This window comes from Notothenia coriiceps, unplaced genomic scaffold, assembly GCF_000735185.1.
Source record: "Notothenia coriiceps isolate Sejong01 unplaced genomic scaffold, NC01 NC01_scaffold00001364, whole genome shotgun sequence".
In the NCBI taxonomy this organism is placed as follows: domain Eukaryota; kingdom Metazoa; phylum Chordata; class Actinopteri; order Perciformes; family Nototheniidae; genus Notothenia; species Notothenia coriiceps.
Genome location: NW_011334065.1, coordinates 146,491 through 163,040, shown reverse-complemented (window position 1 = coordinate 163,040; position 16,550 = coordinate 146,491). Strand labels below are relative to the sequence as shown.

General features: G+C 39.3%; 1 protein-coding gene across 2 annotated transcripts in view; it reads right to left on the bottom strand.

The window, feature by feature from the left end:
* The window catches only part of LOC104960398 (protein disulfide-isomerase TMX3), a 30,953-nt gene that overhangs the window by 12,900 nt on the left and 1,503 nt on the right, over positions 1-16,550 (bottom strand). For both annotated transcript variants that reach the window (XR_799986.1, XM_010788429.1), the window contains exons 4-12: positions 15,273-15,396; positions 14,090-14,135; positions 11,903-11,983; positions 10,886-10,985; positions 10,640-10,717; positions 10,238-10,304; positions 5,498-5,596; positions 2,436-2,493; positions 2,167-2,220 (exon numbers count right to left, since the gene is read on the bottom strand). Coding sequence is in view for 1 of the 2 variants with exons in the window: in XM_010788429.1 (XP_010786731.1) it covers positions 2,167-2,220; positions 2,436-2,493; positions 5,498-5,596; positions 10,238-10,304; positions 10,640-10,717; positions 10,886-10,985; positions 11,903-11,983; positions 14,090-14,135; positions 15,273-15,396 (707 nt within the window). In the remaining variant the exon portion in view is untranslated. The remainder of the gene's footprint in view (positions 1-2,166; positions 2,221-2,435; positions 2,494-5,497; positions 5,597-10,237; positions 10,305-10,639; positions 10,718-10,885; positions 10,986-11,902; positions 11,984-14,089; positions 14,136-15,272; positions 15,397-16,550) is intronic.

Sequence of the window (16,550 nt, the reverse complement as noted above, 5' to 3'; positions counted from 1 at the left end):
TTTCTAAAGGCAGATTTACAGAATTTATATTCCAGGGAAAGTGGGTGTCATGGTAAACAGCATTATATTGCCAACATAGAGAAGGTTGTTTATAATACACAATGATGGTCTTCAAGGAAAACCATGTCATTCATCACAATGAAGTTCTAAGCTCTCAACACTACGTGTGAAAACTGTATCTTTTGAAAAAATATAACAAACACAAGGGTATAGGAAGAGAAATCAATCACATACACACAGATCACAACATACAATATTAAATATATTAAAGCAACTTTCTGTAATATATTTAGAAATCTTTCAAATAACTCAGATGGCCAGAGAGCACACTTTGCTGTTTAAAAAAGAAGCCTGGATAGGGTATTGGCTTGCATTGCTGGGTATTATCCATAATACTACCATGTGGGTAGTAGCTTTAAAATATTCTTATACCAATATTTATTTATTTATTTTGGTCAATCACAGCACAACAAAATGTAAATGCAACGTTGACCTTGTAAAGTTGATGAGAGAAACGTGTTAACGAAAAGTTTAACGGCATAAACATACCTTTAGCTTTTGTTTTGGCCTTCAAAGATATCAGGCTGTTCAGTTGCAGGTAGCATACTCTGGGTTTAGGGGATTTGTATTTAATACAGCACAAAAACAGTAAAGTTGCCAAGTAGAAAGCCAAAACAAAATGCTGAAAGACACGATGAAGCTCTGTAGCATTGAGGAGAACTACAGAATGGAGTCCTGTGGATTCCATAAATATAACCTTTTAAAACATAAAAGGTAACGTGTGCTTTAAGATGTTCTGAATGCCTTTGAAAGGTAAAAGCATGTGGAAAAGGTTATGGACAGGAAGTCAAAGGTTAGCGTTTGTGAGAAACTCTCAGTTAACAAGGTTTCATCTTGTCCAGTCTTGTTGCATCAAATGTCACACGTAAATGCCAACACAATAAGGAATGGTGCAGAATTCAACAGCAACACACCCACTAACTGACTTTCCCACAGGTGTGATGTAGTCAAGTGCCTTTCCACACACACACACACTAGGTCTTGATTTACATATATTGTTCTGTCAAAATGTTAGCACGACATATGACTGCATCAAACGACGTCGACGAATTTAAACGTCAGTCAGCACCTGTGATCTGTTGACTTTATGATTTGCCGCCGCCCATCACCGGGGGCGCCGCTGAAGAACTTGTAATTACAAGTAGCGTTTAGGTGTGTCAGAGCACTGCAGGCATCTCTGATCTCAGTAGGGATTCCGAAACTCAAAAGTCTTCACAACAAAAAAACAGCACAGAGCTGCGTGGCGGATAATAGTTCAATAGATGATAGGGAGCTGTGTAATTCAATCGGTCCTAATGGGAATGCCTGGAGAGAGAGAAACGCTTTGATCATGGCGGTTTGAGAGATATACCTAAAAAAACTCTCTGATGAAGCAACATGGTCAATGACGGGGCACAGTGAGGAACTTAAACGCAACATAATGATGAAGATGTGATACTTTTTGTTCTATTAATCCTTTAAAGGATGTCACCTTTCGCCCCTCAAGGAGTGATAAAAGATGGTCTTTTAAAGAACAGCGACTTTAGCCGATTCAAATTCAACATGTTTTCTTTACTAGCTGCCGACACTGAATCACAGCAGGTGTTTCAGGAGCCTCAAGTTGAACATTTAAGTGTCTGTGCTTTTGCATCATCTCCATTTTCTACCGTCTGCCTTAGCAACCTTTACAGTCCACTAAAAGCGAAAATAACTATAATACAGTTGCGAAATGACACATTTAAAAGTGTATTTCCTCTTTGTATTCAAAGCCTTGTTTAATTGGTTCCTCTCCGGTGAGTGTACAGGTTGAGCAAGGCGGAACTGTAACACAAAGGCTCATATCCAATTGTTATTGCACGATTGGAGCCGGAGAAAACTGAAAATTATGCAGTTATACCAAGCGAGCTGAGTTTTTGACTGACAGCTGAAAAGAACACCTATATTTGGAAGCTGACATTTTGCATAATTACCTTTTCTACTGAGACTCGGAGATAACAGGCATGCCCTAGCAAAGGCGTAAAGTTGCTTGTGAAAAGACAGGCGGTGCTCCCTAGTGAGTGCACCATCCGCGAATAAATGTATGAATCTTATATTCATCTTTGACCTCATGGCGTATCCGTGCCTTACCTGTTAAAATGTTCTCTGTATTCCTTCGCCACCCTCTGAATCAAGGTCTTTAATCTAAAAGCAAATGAGAAGAGGGAGAGAGAACACCACATGAGTCGAGGTCTAACCTTTATTCTTTCTTCTTCAGACGGATGCCTGTAATTTGTGGAAAAATCCAAACAATAAACAGCAAGTCTTATCTTACACTTGAAGGAACTTGAACTAAAATGTAAACAGTGGAAGCAATTCATCTTGAGCCAAGCTTTTTTAAATTTCACTGTTCTTTGTACCTGCTACTATCCTCTGTGGGGTCCTTCTCATCGATGATTGCTATCGCCACCAATTTGCCTGTGGTGGAAGACAGGGATTACTAATCACACACACAGAAAGAAGGTGAGAAGACAATGGCAGGCAGATAAGAGGCTCTGGAGGAGAAAAATCTCCTCTCCACCACCGAAGAGGAGAAAGACAGAGATCGCTTTATTCAATCACCACTCGAACATTAAGCTAGCTTAGGCTTTCTACTTGGTCGAACAAGTGGTCAATTTCTGGTGGAAGAGCTTTTTCTGTGCCATTCAAAAATAAAAACGGACAAATAGGTCTACTATTATACAACTCAAAAGGTGTGTTGACTCGTTTGACTTGGTTGTAAGCTAGATAACCTCTTGTTTCTCGGATTAGAGTACCAGCCTGCCCCCTGGTGGCCAGTAATGGGTGCCAGGCCTGAGGTTATGTAAAGGAATTGGACAACCTTGTATCATGACAACAAATAACAAATGTCACCTTGCAGATACTGATTGTGGTATGCATTGTGAAAAAGGAAGAGAAGCTTAAGCCACAGAAACAAACATTTAAACGTATGATGTGTTAGAGAGCTAAAGTAGGAAAATACTCCTAAATATTCAACTCATCACATCATTCCTATAAAACTCGATTGCATTGCTCTGTGGCTATGAATACAGTAACAAATTGTTTATGTATGCTGTTTTTCTTTCAAGAGAATACAACCTGCAAAAATATGCATAATTTACTCTTTGTAGTGCTAGGTGCACAAAATGTTCTGTTGTTGTGGATCCTTTAAAAAATAGATCCCTTCTGCTATGCTGCTTAACTACAGAACCCAATGAGCCACATTCATTCCAACTGAATACATTGCCAACATCTAAGGTTTAAAAAAAGGGGACTACTTCTTCAATGATTCGATTGGCTTTCCTGGCTTTTTTTGTTGGACTTTATTTGAGTGAAAAAAACATTTATAATACCCATAGATTTTCAGTTTCTAAGACCTCTAGTGTATGAATAATCATTTAAAACAGTTATTTTTAAAAGGTATTCCTGTAAAAGCTTGAAGAAATAGCCAATAGCACTCACACCCTTCACTGTGAAGTGTTGTAATCAAATTCACAAGACATCCCTCTAACAACTCGCCTGATCATATTTCTTTAAATGTGTTTAAAGTGTATTTATAGACCGGACCAGCAAATGTTCTAATTCATAGGTTTATGGACCGTTTTGTGAGTCGATTTGACTGTTGTGTGTTTCACATTCAGTGATTTTATGCAGAACATTTGATGATTTCAATACAAATCTTAAGAAAGATTGACACCAAAAGTCAAACTTGTATTTGTTTTTGGGGTAATCGTGACCCTCTTTCACTGTGGTTTTGTACATTACTTTAACAATGCTGTTAAATGGATGCTGTGTAGTGTCTTTTCCAAAGGGGTGGTTTGTTTTCCTTGTTATCGGACAAACGTTCCACTCTCTGCCCGTGAAAATCAGCCTTCTAATCTGCCTATACATCACAAAGAAAACAAAACCGTTGAATCTGTCAAATAGATGTTCAATAAGCCACTTATCCACGCCTGCCTCTGTCTGCCTTCTGTCCCTTCAATTTTGACTCATAAAAATATCTAAATTACAGCTTGAGAGTATTCATTGATTTCAGTCCCACTGCCATTTGAACATATGGACACAGACTTGTGTGGGACGATGCTTTAAAATGTCTCTCCTGCACGGCAAAATGAGCCCAAGGACATGAAACTTAACACTTGATTGAAAAGACTGGAACATCCTGCTCTGTTTTCACAAAGTCACTTTAATCTAAATGTTATTTAGGCTGAAGATACGGACTGTGTCATCTTTAATAAGCCACATCAGCAACAAATCCAACCGCCCATACCGTGTCAATTCTCTCAGTCAACTGCACATAAAGAAGTAATATGCTGCAGCTAATATTAGAAAGCACCGCTTTTCTGTGCGCTGAGCATCAATTTACTGCCGTTTAAGAGACAGTTTGTATTTCACTCGAGCTTATATTTCCTGTGGGAGAGATAGTGTATGCACATTTGAGCACTAGAGCAACACGGTCTAAACCTCAAAGTGATAGACTTTGCTATCATAGCCACAGTTAATGGTGGTATTTTGTACAAAGAGCTTTTTACAGGAGCAAGTCAAGGGGGCTTTCACACCTAACCTGTTCAGATTGATTAATACAAACAGTTCTCCCGGTGAGGGTGGTTTATTTTGGGCTGTCGATCAAACTCTGGTGCTAACCAAACAACCAAAACCAAGACGGTTTGAAAAAGTTATTCCTCCATCCGCGTTCAAGTAATCTGTGGTGCGTCGTTTTTTGGAAAGCAAACTCATTTTGGTGATTTTATGATACCAGAAATGAGTTTTTGTTTCATAACATTTTTGTTGTAAGATTTTCAAATCTTAACTACTTTTGCTGATCATGAAACCTGCTGAATAGTGACATTACACATGATTGCATAAGTCCATGTATCATTTGTTAAATATGGTAGCATGAATGCACGTAACCCGTTATTCTTACTGTTTATTCAAAGTCAAAAGAGGTTCAAACGGCTGTCCCTGTGTACTTTGTCAGTTCATCAAGTCCATAAATAACATGTGACAGGGATCCCACTGTTACAAGACCACAATCATTAATCCCTCTAACTGTCATTATTCACGGCATGCAGTGTAATAACAATGATTTTTGTTGTAATGAGTAAAAAAGGGCAAAATAAAATGAATGACGTTTAAAAATACAATAGAGCTGAAACCATCAGTTGTTTAAAAGGCGAAAGAAAAATAATTTACATTTTAGGAAAAAACATTTTCTAGCTTCTAAAATGAGAGCATTTCTTACATGTATTGTCTTGTGTTAAAGTAACTAATATATTTTGGGTTTTGAAGACATTGAATGAATTGATTAACAGTTTGTTAAACCCCTTACATTAGACTACACCTGCGTACATGACTACTATATGAATGTGTTACTTGAAGTCATAATAAGATTAAAGAAATGTGTGGAGTGAAGAACATATTACTGAGACTTGTTGACGCATACCTGTTTCCCCGAGCTCATACAATGTAAAGCCGTCGATCTGAAGGTATCCTTGGAAGCGCTCCTTGTTAACCCAGGATGACAAACTAGCATCTTCGTACTCTGCAAAACAAAGTGATGGAATCTTTCAGAAGCACAAAATTGAAATTCAACACACAGCCAGTCAATATTAAAAGCACAGCAGAGCAGCGTATTGATGCCATGGATTGTAAGAAGATCACAGTGTTTACCACCTGTACGCTCTCTGGGGAATAAAGAGTGGGACTCAAGGTCAGTTAAACAACAATCAGATGTTGTTTTGACAGGGAGCTGCTTCTGGGTTAAACAGGCTTTTTTGGTTCTGAAACAACCTATGGATTATGGATCAGATCGAGTTTATAGGGAATCAATCCAGACGTAAAGAACTAAATGTATCACTTTGGATGTTAAACCATATATGAAGGTACATTTAGTTCAGTAAGGATTCACAACATGCATTCATGTCCTATTTATCAAATAACTGGTCACAAAAATAGTAATTTTCATTCACTATAATCTGCAACACTGGCTCACCTAACCTCATTTTTACAGCTATTAAGCCTTTCTCTTTAATAAAAACAACACATTTGGTTTGTAAATGACTCTCAAAGCGTAGGTACATTTGTTTGGTGGATGCAGTTTTCGGCAGATTTCACACATGTGGTGTGAATGCATAATTCAACAGATGCATTAGGCAAATAGAAGAATACAATAAAAAGGATCGTCTCCTGACTGTTAACCACATGTTTTTGCTAGCCTAACATCTGGAGGCAACATGCAAACAGGACCCTTCTGGCCCTCCTGGGTATAAATAGGGTGCAGCGAGGACGTTGAAACCCTTTTTTCTTCGACTGAAAGAGGCTACAGGATGATTATAATTGATGTCAAACAAGGCAGGGACCTCATTATGACATGTTAATAAGTTATCATGACCTTCCTGCTACTATTACAGTAATTACAACAACAGGGATGACTTTAACACGGTTTCTTAAGCTGCAGGACAGGAGCACGAAGCCGAACATGACAACCCAAAACCTGAACACGCTTTTAAACCCCCCGAGGTCGTAGCTTATACTAGAATCAAAATGGCCTTAATGCATTGCAATCTATTCCTCAGTGCTGCTGCTGCTGCTGCTGCTGCTGTGCAAAGACAGATTTATTGTAAAGCTGCTGAGTCAGTCAATCCGGTAGACATTCCAGAGAGTTCTTTCCACAGATGTTCTGGCTTTGTAGACAGCATGCAGCTGTAGCATTCCGAGGAGCGAGAGAGAGAGAGCCAAAGGCCCCATACTGGGATGGTACAGCCTGATGAACCTCTACATCGACTGAATCTACTTCACCTTGAGGCAAATTAGAGCGGCTCTCGTCCTGGGTGCCAACCTCGCAATCACCATAGCGCTCTACAGGAGCCTGTCAGCCCAGAGTTCACACAGCGGGAGACTGCAGAGGAACATGAGGGGCAGGAGGGGGAATAGCAACAGACAGTGGGTGGAGCGAGGATGATCCAGTGTCAGAGTTTTTAGCGCGGGGGAAGAGGCAGCTCTGACACGTCTCGAGGATGGAGGTTAATGGCGTAGACGACCTCCAAGACAATGCAAATAGCGCGGAAACAAAAGCAGAGAAACGTGAAAGAGAGAGAGAGGAGGGAGAAAAATATCAAAGACAATTCAAACACGGGAGGGGGCAGAGGCTGAAAAGATTGATAAAAGAAAGCTTGGTGCTATTGTTGGACCACATGTCTCACTTTCCTACGATATACAATTTCCCAAAAATGTAATATAATCACAACAAATAGCTAGAGTGAGGGATGGGAACCATGTCATCTGTACATCATTTCTTGATATGGGAGAAAGCTGGTTGTTTAGCACATTCTCCAGCCTAGCGTGTCAGCATGCTAACATTTGCTAATTAACACAAAGCGCGGATGAGGCTGATAAGAATGTCATTAGTTTTGTAGGTATTGGGCCAGAAACTTAATTATTGGGCAGATTACAATTCTGACCAGATGATGGTGCGAAATGTAAATCAGGGGATCCACAAAGTTACAGTTCATCCTCTGGGGACAATGAATGATTGTTAGGTTATGGAAATCCATCACATTGTTGTTGATAAATGTCACTGAAATTCAACAACAACATTTCAACCTCATGGTGACTTAAGTCATTTTGATTCATCCTCTGGGGACCATGAATATTTGTAGAAAATGATGGACTAATAACACACTGATCTGAAAATTGCAGTTTGAAAAATCAGGGGATCGACAAAGTTATTAGAGTTAATCATTCGGGACACTGAACACTTGTACAACTTGCAATCCATCAAATATGTGTTAAGATATTTCACCAACAACCAAGTGTCCGAATGTCGACCTCATTGGGAACTAAAGGATCACTAAAGTCAATAAAATGTATCCTCTGGGGACCATTAATGTGTGTAGGCAGCCCCCCCTATATCTGCTCAGACATTTCACGAAAAGAACATTAAAAGATTGGATTAGTGGGGATGTGTGGAATATATGGTCGCACTTCAATTTGTCATCCACACCAACCTTGTTGACTTTGCCAATTCAAATAACCGCCACATGTCATTGGTGTGTTATCACTTTTTTAAGTGTGATGTCATCTTGTCATCACAATTATGGACTGTTAATCCGCCTGTCATTTAAGTGCTATCAATAAATACATGCAAAGTAGTGCTACCACACAGCTGGCTGCGTGATGTGCCCATCCATATCAGGCGAGTCGAGGCCAAACCATAACCCACTGAAACAGAGTAAGCCTGATGCTCAGCTTATGAGTATTAACTAATGTGTATCACATTCAGAAATGTTTGAAAAAAAACACATTCCAGCTGTTTAGACTTAACATACATCCTAATTATATTTTCCTTGTCTTCTCACAGCTCTAGCCCTGAAGGTATCACTGCACACACACACACGATGATCAAAACACTTTTGGCCCTTGAAGCACAATAACAGCGCAGACCTGTACAGCAGTCTGAAACTGAGGATAGAGTTATTAAATATGTATGAGCCTCTGCGCTGTACTATATTTTAACTGCGCTCTTCAAAAAGTGATGCTGCTGTTTGTGATGTGTACTAAACCAATCAAAGCTCAATGAAATGTCAAATATCCTTTTACACAAAGCGAGGGGCCGTGTTTGGACAGTGCCGTCTGCTCGGCGGTGTCTCGTGCTTGAAAAAAACACAACAAGCCAGACCTGCACAATGAGAAGAGTAAATGTGCTCGGAATTTCTAATAAGTGTTTGGAATCTGAAACGCAAAATGAATACAAAAACAAAGAGGGAGATGGTATATTCTAAAGCATATGCAGATAAACAACACAGCTAGTGTGCAGCCTCACACTTCAATAAACGTCACATCTGCCATTAAACAGTGAATGCCTATGCAAATGTTTAGCCAAATGGCATCCGATAAAAACAGCCTGACATAACACCATGCAAACTGAAGGACATAAAACCACATAAGACGCCTCAGCCTCATTTATACCTTAATTTAACATCCAGTCAGGGTTTCAGTGAAAAATCCTCTGACACACACAGCTGGAGAGAAACCAAATGCTGAGGACTACTGCTGGAAAAAAAGAAGAGAAGAAGCAGACTACTTTCTCTACCGCAGAGTGGGGATATTTCTTTGTGAGCTGTCATTGTAGGTAAGTGCTTAATGAGCTGTACTCATTATTTTCCATTCATTTTCACCTACAATAGCCAATAATAATTAGAGAATTTTTTCCTTCAACGGTTTCCCGAGGCTTAAGGGGGAAAGTAGAAATCTGCAGTGTGAGGAAGGACACGACCATGTCATCCTGCCCCGCTGCTGGCCTTCTCAGCGCTTGACAAGCTTAATATGCCGTCGCCATGGCAATGCTAGACATTCGCCACATCCTCCGTATCAAGGTCCTGGAGGACTCTGCGGAGTGTGGAGTTTTTGTCATCAACGTCTGCTGTGGCGAGCCTCGACTGCTGCGATTCTGGTGCCGGAAGCCCCCCTTCCGTAACGGTCAAGTGGAGCAGTTGGAAGTGAACTCTCAGACGATGGAGGAGTTGAATTTTGTTCTGCGGGCGCTGCACCGTGCACCGAATCTCCCCAACAGTCACTACTGGGGCCCATTTGTGCTGTCACTGTGTCTTGATGCCGTTACCTTCCGTTTCCAGCTCCCAGCCAGGGCACACAGAAGCAGCAAAATACAAGACATCATGGAGGAATGTGGGGAAGTCACGTTGTTGCGCTGAGAAATTGGGCAAAGCCGCTCGTCTAAAGCCCTTGTCACATATGATTTCTTGTAAAGACTTGATGGCTGCTTCAGTGATTCAGCCCCTGGATTTAAATGACAGTATATACAATACCAGCTGATTTCTTTGGGCTTAACTGCGGTCTCTCACGCCCCCATCCACCCTGGCGTGCTATGCATGTCCGCCCAAAGTCAAATCACCACAACACGACTGGCCTCACCGCACAAACAATAGTGGGCAGTGCCCTGGGTGCTTTAAGATGGGCCAGGCACACCATAACTCAATGTGGTGAGGAAGATGAAAGACCAGTGGAAGAGTCCGGAAAACTAGAGGAACACAGCTAGAGAAAACAAGACGGAGAGTTGGACACACAGTATTCCCCACTAGTCCTTTATACATTTTCTTGTACCTTTTTGTCGTCTAATCAGACAAAACTGCAGCAGTGGATGAAGACAAGGTAACAAAATACTCACCATCATAGGTGAAGTAGGCTCCATCCTTGAATACTACAACCGCAGGAAGCTCTGGCAAAGTTACTGACTGAAAACACAAAAAGATATTCAAGTCAAAACCAAGTCCCATATATCATTTTTACTCTAGGAATGTACGTGCACCTGCAAAATGTTGAACAAGACCGTTTTGAAGCAAACTGTGAAACTTGTGCTGTTTTGCATATTGCAGAGACAGCAAGGCTGGTATCCAAATGCAGTTGTGGGAGGATGGCTAAAAGAGTTTGAATGATTTACTTTAATCTCTAGAAAGTAGCCATGACGTGTCAACTCAAGAGTTTCAGTAGCATATGATGGAAAAAATATACAAGGGATTTCAGTTTTCTAAGTTCATTTAATAAAGGAATGCAAATTAAAAAGCGTTACCTCTGGGAAGACCACCTCTGAAGCCGAGAAGAAGTAAGTGTAGACGATGAGCTCGGAGGCTACGTCGTTGTACTTCTCCTACAACAGCAAACAAGGCTTTAAGCACAAAGCTCTGGATACATTTGTGTTTAACAGTTGTACATGCCGTGTCCCTACAAGGAACAACACAAAAGCAGTACTTCTTTCGTTCAATCAATTCACAGTTTTAGCATTGAAGCTGGGTGCTTGGATGTAAATGGCGCTTACTTTGAGGGGAGAGTCTCCACCGACATACACAAAGAGCACATCATGTCGTTTCATCATGTGCTCGAACATCTGCTTGCTGGGAAGTGCCCTCACGGCCGGGCTGCGGAGGGAAAAAGAACCAATGCTGATTAGTTCAGGACAGAAATGGCACGCGTTAACTCAAGCTAAAACAAACAACTCTGTTCTTGATCCAAACTGTAGCTCTGCCCAGAGGAAGATTCTTCTGGGCTTCACTTTATGGAGACATCAATTGGAAACAAATGTGATTAATTGGAAATAAATTGTATGTAAAATGAAATGTTACACACAATATATCCAGCAAAAAAGACACTGCAACGATTTGGACTTGATATTGAATATTCCTTTACATGTTGTAATCTACAAGAAGAAACTATTGGCAATTTTATTGTATGAGATTGTGTGTTGTAGAATATTGTGGTATGATGTAGAATGTTTTATTAGCAGAAAGACGTGACCAAAGGTTCGACCCTCAAACTTCAAGACATTCTTATGTTAACAATATATTAGTACTATAAACATTAGGAATAAGAAGGCAATCAAAACTAATTAGACATTTAAAAAATATTAAATCTGAAGTATCAAAAAAAGTTCTTTCATTTTTCTTTATTTACTTGATGTAATGTTTAATTGCTTGTCTGCCCCTGGACTTTGTTGTATGTAGAATGTATGATGTCCATGTATGATTTTGAATAGATGAATAAAAAAAAACATTAATTAAAAAAACTCTGTTCTTGATCTCTTTGCCGGTGGCACCATCCAGTGGATATCTAGCAACTTGCAGCCCTGAAGTCAGAGCCAAGCTGGGGGGGGCATATGTCAGGAACAGTCACAGTAGCACAAACTGGAGCTTCAGAGCGGGAAACCCATTGAGCTATGAAAGAAATATGGCCTGCGTTGATAAGCTTGCTTGGATTGGTTCTTATTGGAGCAGCTCGGAAATAAAGACAGTTGTACTTATTTTAATTTGTATTTTGTATGTGAAAATTGAAGGCTTACCCTGCCACTCTGTTGGCAAACTCTACGATATCGTCTTTTGTCCTTGGCCCCTTGTAATTATAGGCCAGATCCCCCTTTAACCTTGAACAGAGACAGAAACAAAACACGAGTGAAAGGCTGAGCATTTAAATGAAACAACATTAATTATTTTGGGCTGTCAAATTGCTGCTGGGTGAAGACACTGATCGAAACATTCATGTGAAATAGAATTAATTAGAAATCATTTGTATGAAATTGAATTTTGCATTTGGGATATTGGTTTGTCAGAAAAACCTCATTTAGTGTGCATAAGAGATAGAATGTTGCAAAAGAGGCAAACTAAATCATTTCATTCGTGAATGGAGAGAACATTTTGCGGCAACTATTTTGATGTAATAAATGTGTTGTTTGAATCAAGCAGAAATGACAATTATTAGCTAGTTCCAGCTCTAGTTTCTCTGCTTTACACACTCATGGCAACTTCGGTACACCTTTCTAAAACTGGGTAGGAATGAAACTCCTCTTTGCACCCAGAACAGCATTTCAACAAATTCAACGCTGCAGATTGGCTGGCTGCATATTCATGTGGCAAAGTCTCCCTCTCCATCACATCCCAAAGGTGCTTTCGGTCCGATTGACTCCTAACAAATGAGGAACTAATGAGGTGGCCACTGAGTGCATCGCTGTGAACAGAATATCTTTAGCTATTGGACACCTGGGCCTTTTAAACCTTGTTTGTGGCATTCCCCCACCCCCCCCGATTCTTTACTAAACAATTGATAAACAGAACAAAAATGTATCGATAGCTTAATCAATAATAATGAACAATCATTAGTGGCAGCTCTACTTCAGCCCATTAAAGACAGCACCTGTCTTCGGCTCAATTAAAGCCGAGCATTGCAACGCCAACCAATCTCTTACAAGGTGCTCTAATGAAACAGCAAATCTTTAAAGAAAAGCTTATTCATCACAAAAGGTCGAATTAATCTAAAGCCTCTCACCTCCCCTGAAAAACAACAACAAATGACTGTCCCTAATTGAGTTCCATCCGGAGAAACTGCTGGAGTAGAGCTCCTAGAAAAAGCAGAATGCATTAAGGATTGCTAAGGTTGCATCAGCCCACAGGGCTTAATGAACTCGGGGGGGGGACTCTAAATCAAGTCACCGAGGGAGGTATCTCTTGTTCTTCGACGGGTGTTTCATCACTTGCTTGGTTTAATGTTATGAACCCTGCCGTGATCCTGTGGCAGTTTCCCAAATGAGCTTGATTATGAGCCCATTATGGCAGCGTTTGGATAAATGACTCAGTTTCAAATACATGGAGGAAATTCTTCATATGGGATGATCATTTCTCTCAAGTCAACATGAGTTCTGATGCTGAACAGCTGGCGTCTACAGAAAATCATTCATTTGAACATTTGAAAAATGACATTTCAGAAAACAAGCGGAAGGAAAATCAGTTGATATAGTTGAAATAGTATCAAGCACTCCTGATTTCTTAATTAATACAAGATACACCTTAGTGATTTTTAGAAAGACCTGAAAAAGTTAGATAAAGGAGCCTCATTTCAATTTGAACAATTTATCGCCCAAGAAAAATACAATCAACGCATTCAGGAGAGCCGTATCTAATGCAATTGTGCTCAAAAGGTGTGAAGAGAGTCTGTCACTAGTAATGCCTTAAGGAAGCGACAACAACACCTTGTTCCCGCCTGAATTAGACATCTAACGGCATCTCAAAAGGCCAAACCTCAAGGGGAAAAAAGACAACAAGCAAGTAAAACAATCCTTATAATAACACAATACAAACTTAAGTCACACTATAGTATAATACAACAACAAATTGCACCCTCAAAAAATGCCCGTGGATCAATGCCTCTGACACAGGATTATCAAATACTAAACACTAGAGGCTCTACAGAGTAATCTGCATATTGTTTTAGACTTATAATCATACTGTGTCCAGAGCCTGCAGGTCTGTGCAAAATTCAATAAGCTCTTTAATCTTATATGGATTTATGTAAGCCTATTGAAAGCTGAGGTTAAGAAAATTAAGCTAATTGAAGTAAGCTTGGCTGTATGTTATTTTATATATGATTACACTAAACTTAGCTTTGAATCCATCTAAATAGTCAACTATGGCTTTGTTCAAAAAAAGGTTTAATTTAAATCAATGTTCTGATGCACAAAGCTTAGAGAGTCACTTACAGTTTTATCGTGGGGTAACCTCGAACACCGAACTCTGACGCCATTCCTGCAGAATAGAAAAAATATATAGCATCTCAAACGAAAGTATATTATTATACTGAGAACCATCTTTCTCTTCTAAAGGTTTGGAAGTTATCCTGTTTTCATCTTCTCACGGGGTTGAAATAACTTCTCTAATTAAGATTCAGCGAGTGAGTTGGATCAGGAAGTGGATGGAACATTTGAATCTTCGGGATTTGAGCCCATTTGTTTGCCAATAACAAGATGAGTCAATGTATAGCACTCTCACGTAGCTACAGAAATGTTGTAGCCAAGCTAAACTAAGCTAATGGCTAAGTTAAAATGAGATAAATAAATGAGGATTATATCAATGTCTGCTACAATTTCATAAGCATATTTCCCCAAAAACTGAACTATTCTTTTTAAAAGCCCCATAGATTATACAATTTATTTTTCCATTTATTTATTCTAGTCCTGTTTCAAATGTTAGTCTTTTGTCATATATAGCCAACCTTATCCTGTGTTTATTAGGCACTTAAGGATACTGTTCGCTAGGGCTGCTCAATTAAAATCGTATTTTAAATCACAATTACGATTTTGGCTTGCAACGATTATGAAAAGAACATAATCGAAATAAAATGATTTTTTTTTTTTGTATTAGTTTTTCAGTTGAATTATACTTAGAGTTCAGGGTAATCAACTGTTAAAAACATACTGTTCAAAAAAAAAAGTTCAATAAATGGATGTTTTCAAAGTAAATGGATAATAGTTTTTAATAATCATTGACCCAAATAATCGAGATTATGATTCTTGCCATAATCGAGCAGCTCTACTGTTCGCTTATTGACAGGTAATCAATACGATAATGGATCATTCCAGTCAGCACATTTTGATGCAATTTATCTTAAAGTGTACTCACAACATTAATATTTTCCTGCATGGGTTAGGGTTAACCATAATATTGACATATCATGGTAATGTCACTATGAAATAAAAACTCTTATCTTCTTTATGTTGGTTAAAATAAGACCTGACCTGACCTTTTAACATTCAAGGCATCATCATGTTGTTGAACAACACTGTCAATTAGTTTGATCTATATCTGCCTCCAGCACATGAAATATTCACCTGGGGACGAACAGCCTCCTAGGGAAGACCTTGAGGTGCTTTATCGTCTACTCACCAGAGTAAGCCGTAGCATCCATCTTTCCCACGCGGACCGGCGATCCGGAGCTCTTCAGTTCTGCTCCCACATCGTACCACACCGGCTCCAGCTTTTTACAGTATCCACACCATGGGGCATAGAACTGAAAATAACAAATAGGAAGAAAACTTTCAAATAATGTAAACATGTTATATCATGCAAACTATAACATCATCTATGTAGTAAATAACCAAATCGACATTATATTCACATATGTATTTGTGTGCATTATTGTGCCACATAATTTTGATCCTGTGCGCTAGGCCAGCCAAGGTCTTTTTGAACAAACTCGCTTCCAATTAATCTAACACAAGGTATATTTCACATTGACCTTACTTCGTTCTTGTTTTGCTTTATATGACCTCGCAGTGATTTAAGATCTTCCTTAGTGCTGTGTTGTTGCCCCTATTGTACTTTTAAAAACAACGATATTGAGTATGACCTCAAGGATAGATTAAATGGAATAAACGACAACACTACCAACTTAAATAATGGTCATAAGGGCTATCTAAGGTACATCTTAGACTTTCAACAAATCATTTATCAGTGATAAGTTGTGTACATAATTTACTTATAATTCCCTTTTAATTTTGTAGGGCAATCTTGTCAACAAACAGTTACTTATTTTACATATCCGGAAATTATTGAGCAACATTTTATTCATTTAGGTTCATGTTTATTTCCTCCTGGTAAATACAAGTCCAAATCTCTACTCCGTGTTTTGCTCAGCTTTTGGTCAACACCACCTCCTAGTAGTGTATAGTTGGTTTATTTAGAACTTCTACTGATCTGTGGAGTCTGCTTATAAAAATGATAAGTATAATTTTGAGTTAATCACTTTAAAACACACAGTGGAGCTTTCAAAATATACATACAGTAAGTAACTGGCGATAATTCAGGTATATTCTATAACAATAGATCAATTCAATGGAATGTCTTAATTCCCAAAAAAATAAGTATTTTGAGTTGAATATATTCCATGAGTGCTCAGTTCTGAACACAGTGTATGAGAAACAGTAACCATTTGACACAATATTCAAAGGCATAAGGACTCAGTGCTGCAACTCAAACTAGTAGTGAAGGCAGCTTTGAGTGCTCAAACTTGATTTGCTTGAATGGTAACATACACAAACTCTGATATAAAGCCCTCCGAGCCCCCTGGCTTTGCTCGGCATGCATGACTTCTCATTCTCTATATCACAAATCCAGAGGATAGTCTGCCCCCCCCCCCCGGCCCCCGCCCGCCTACCCCGACTG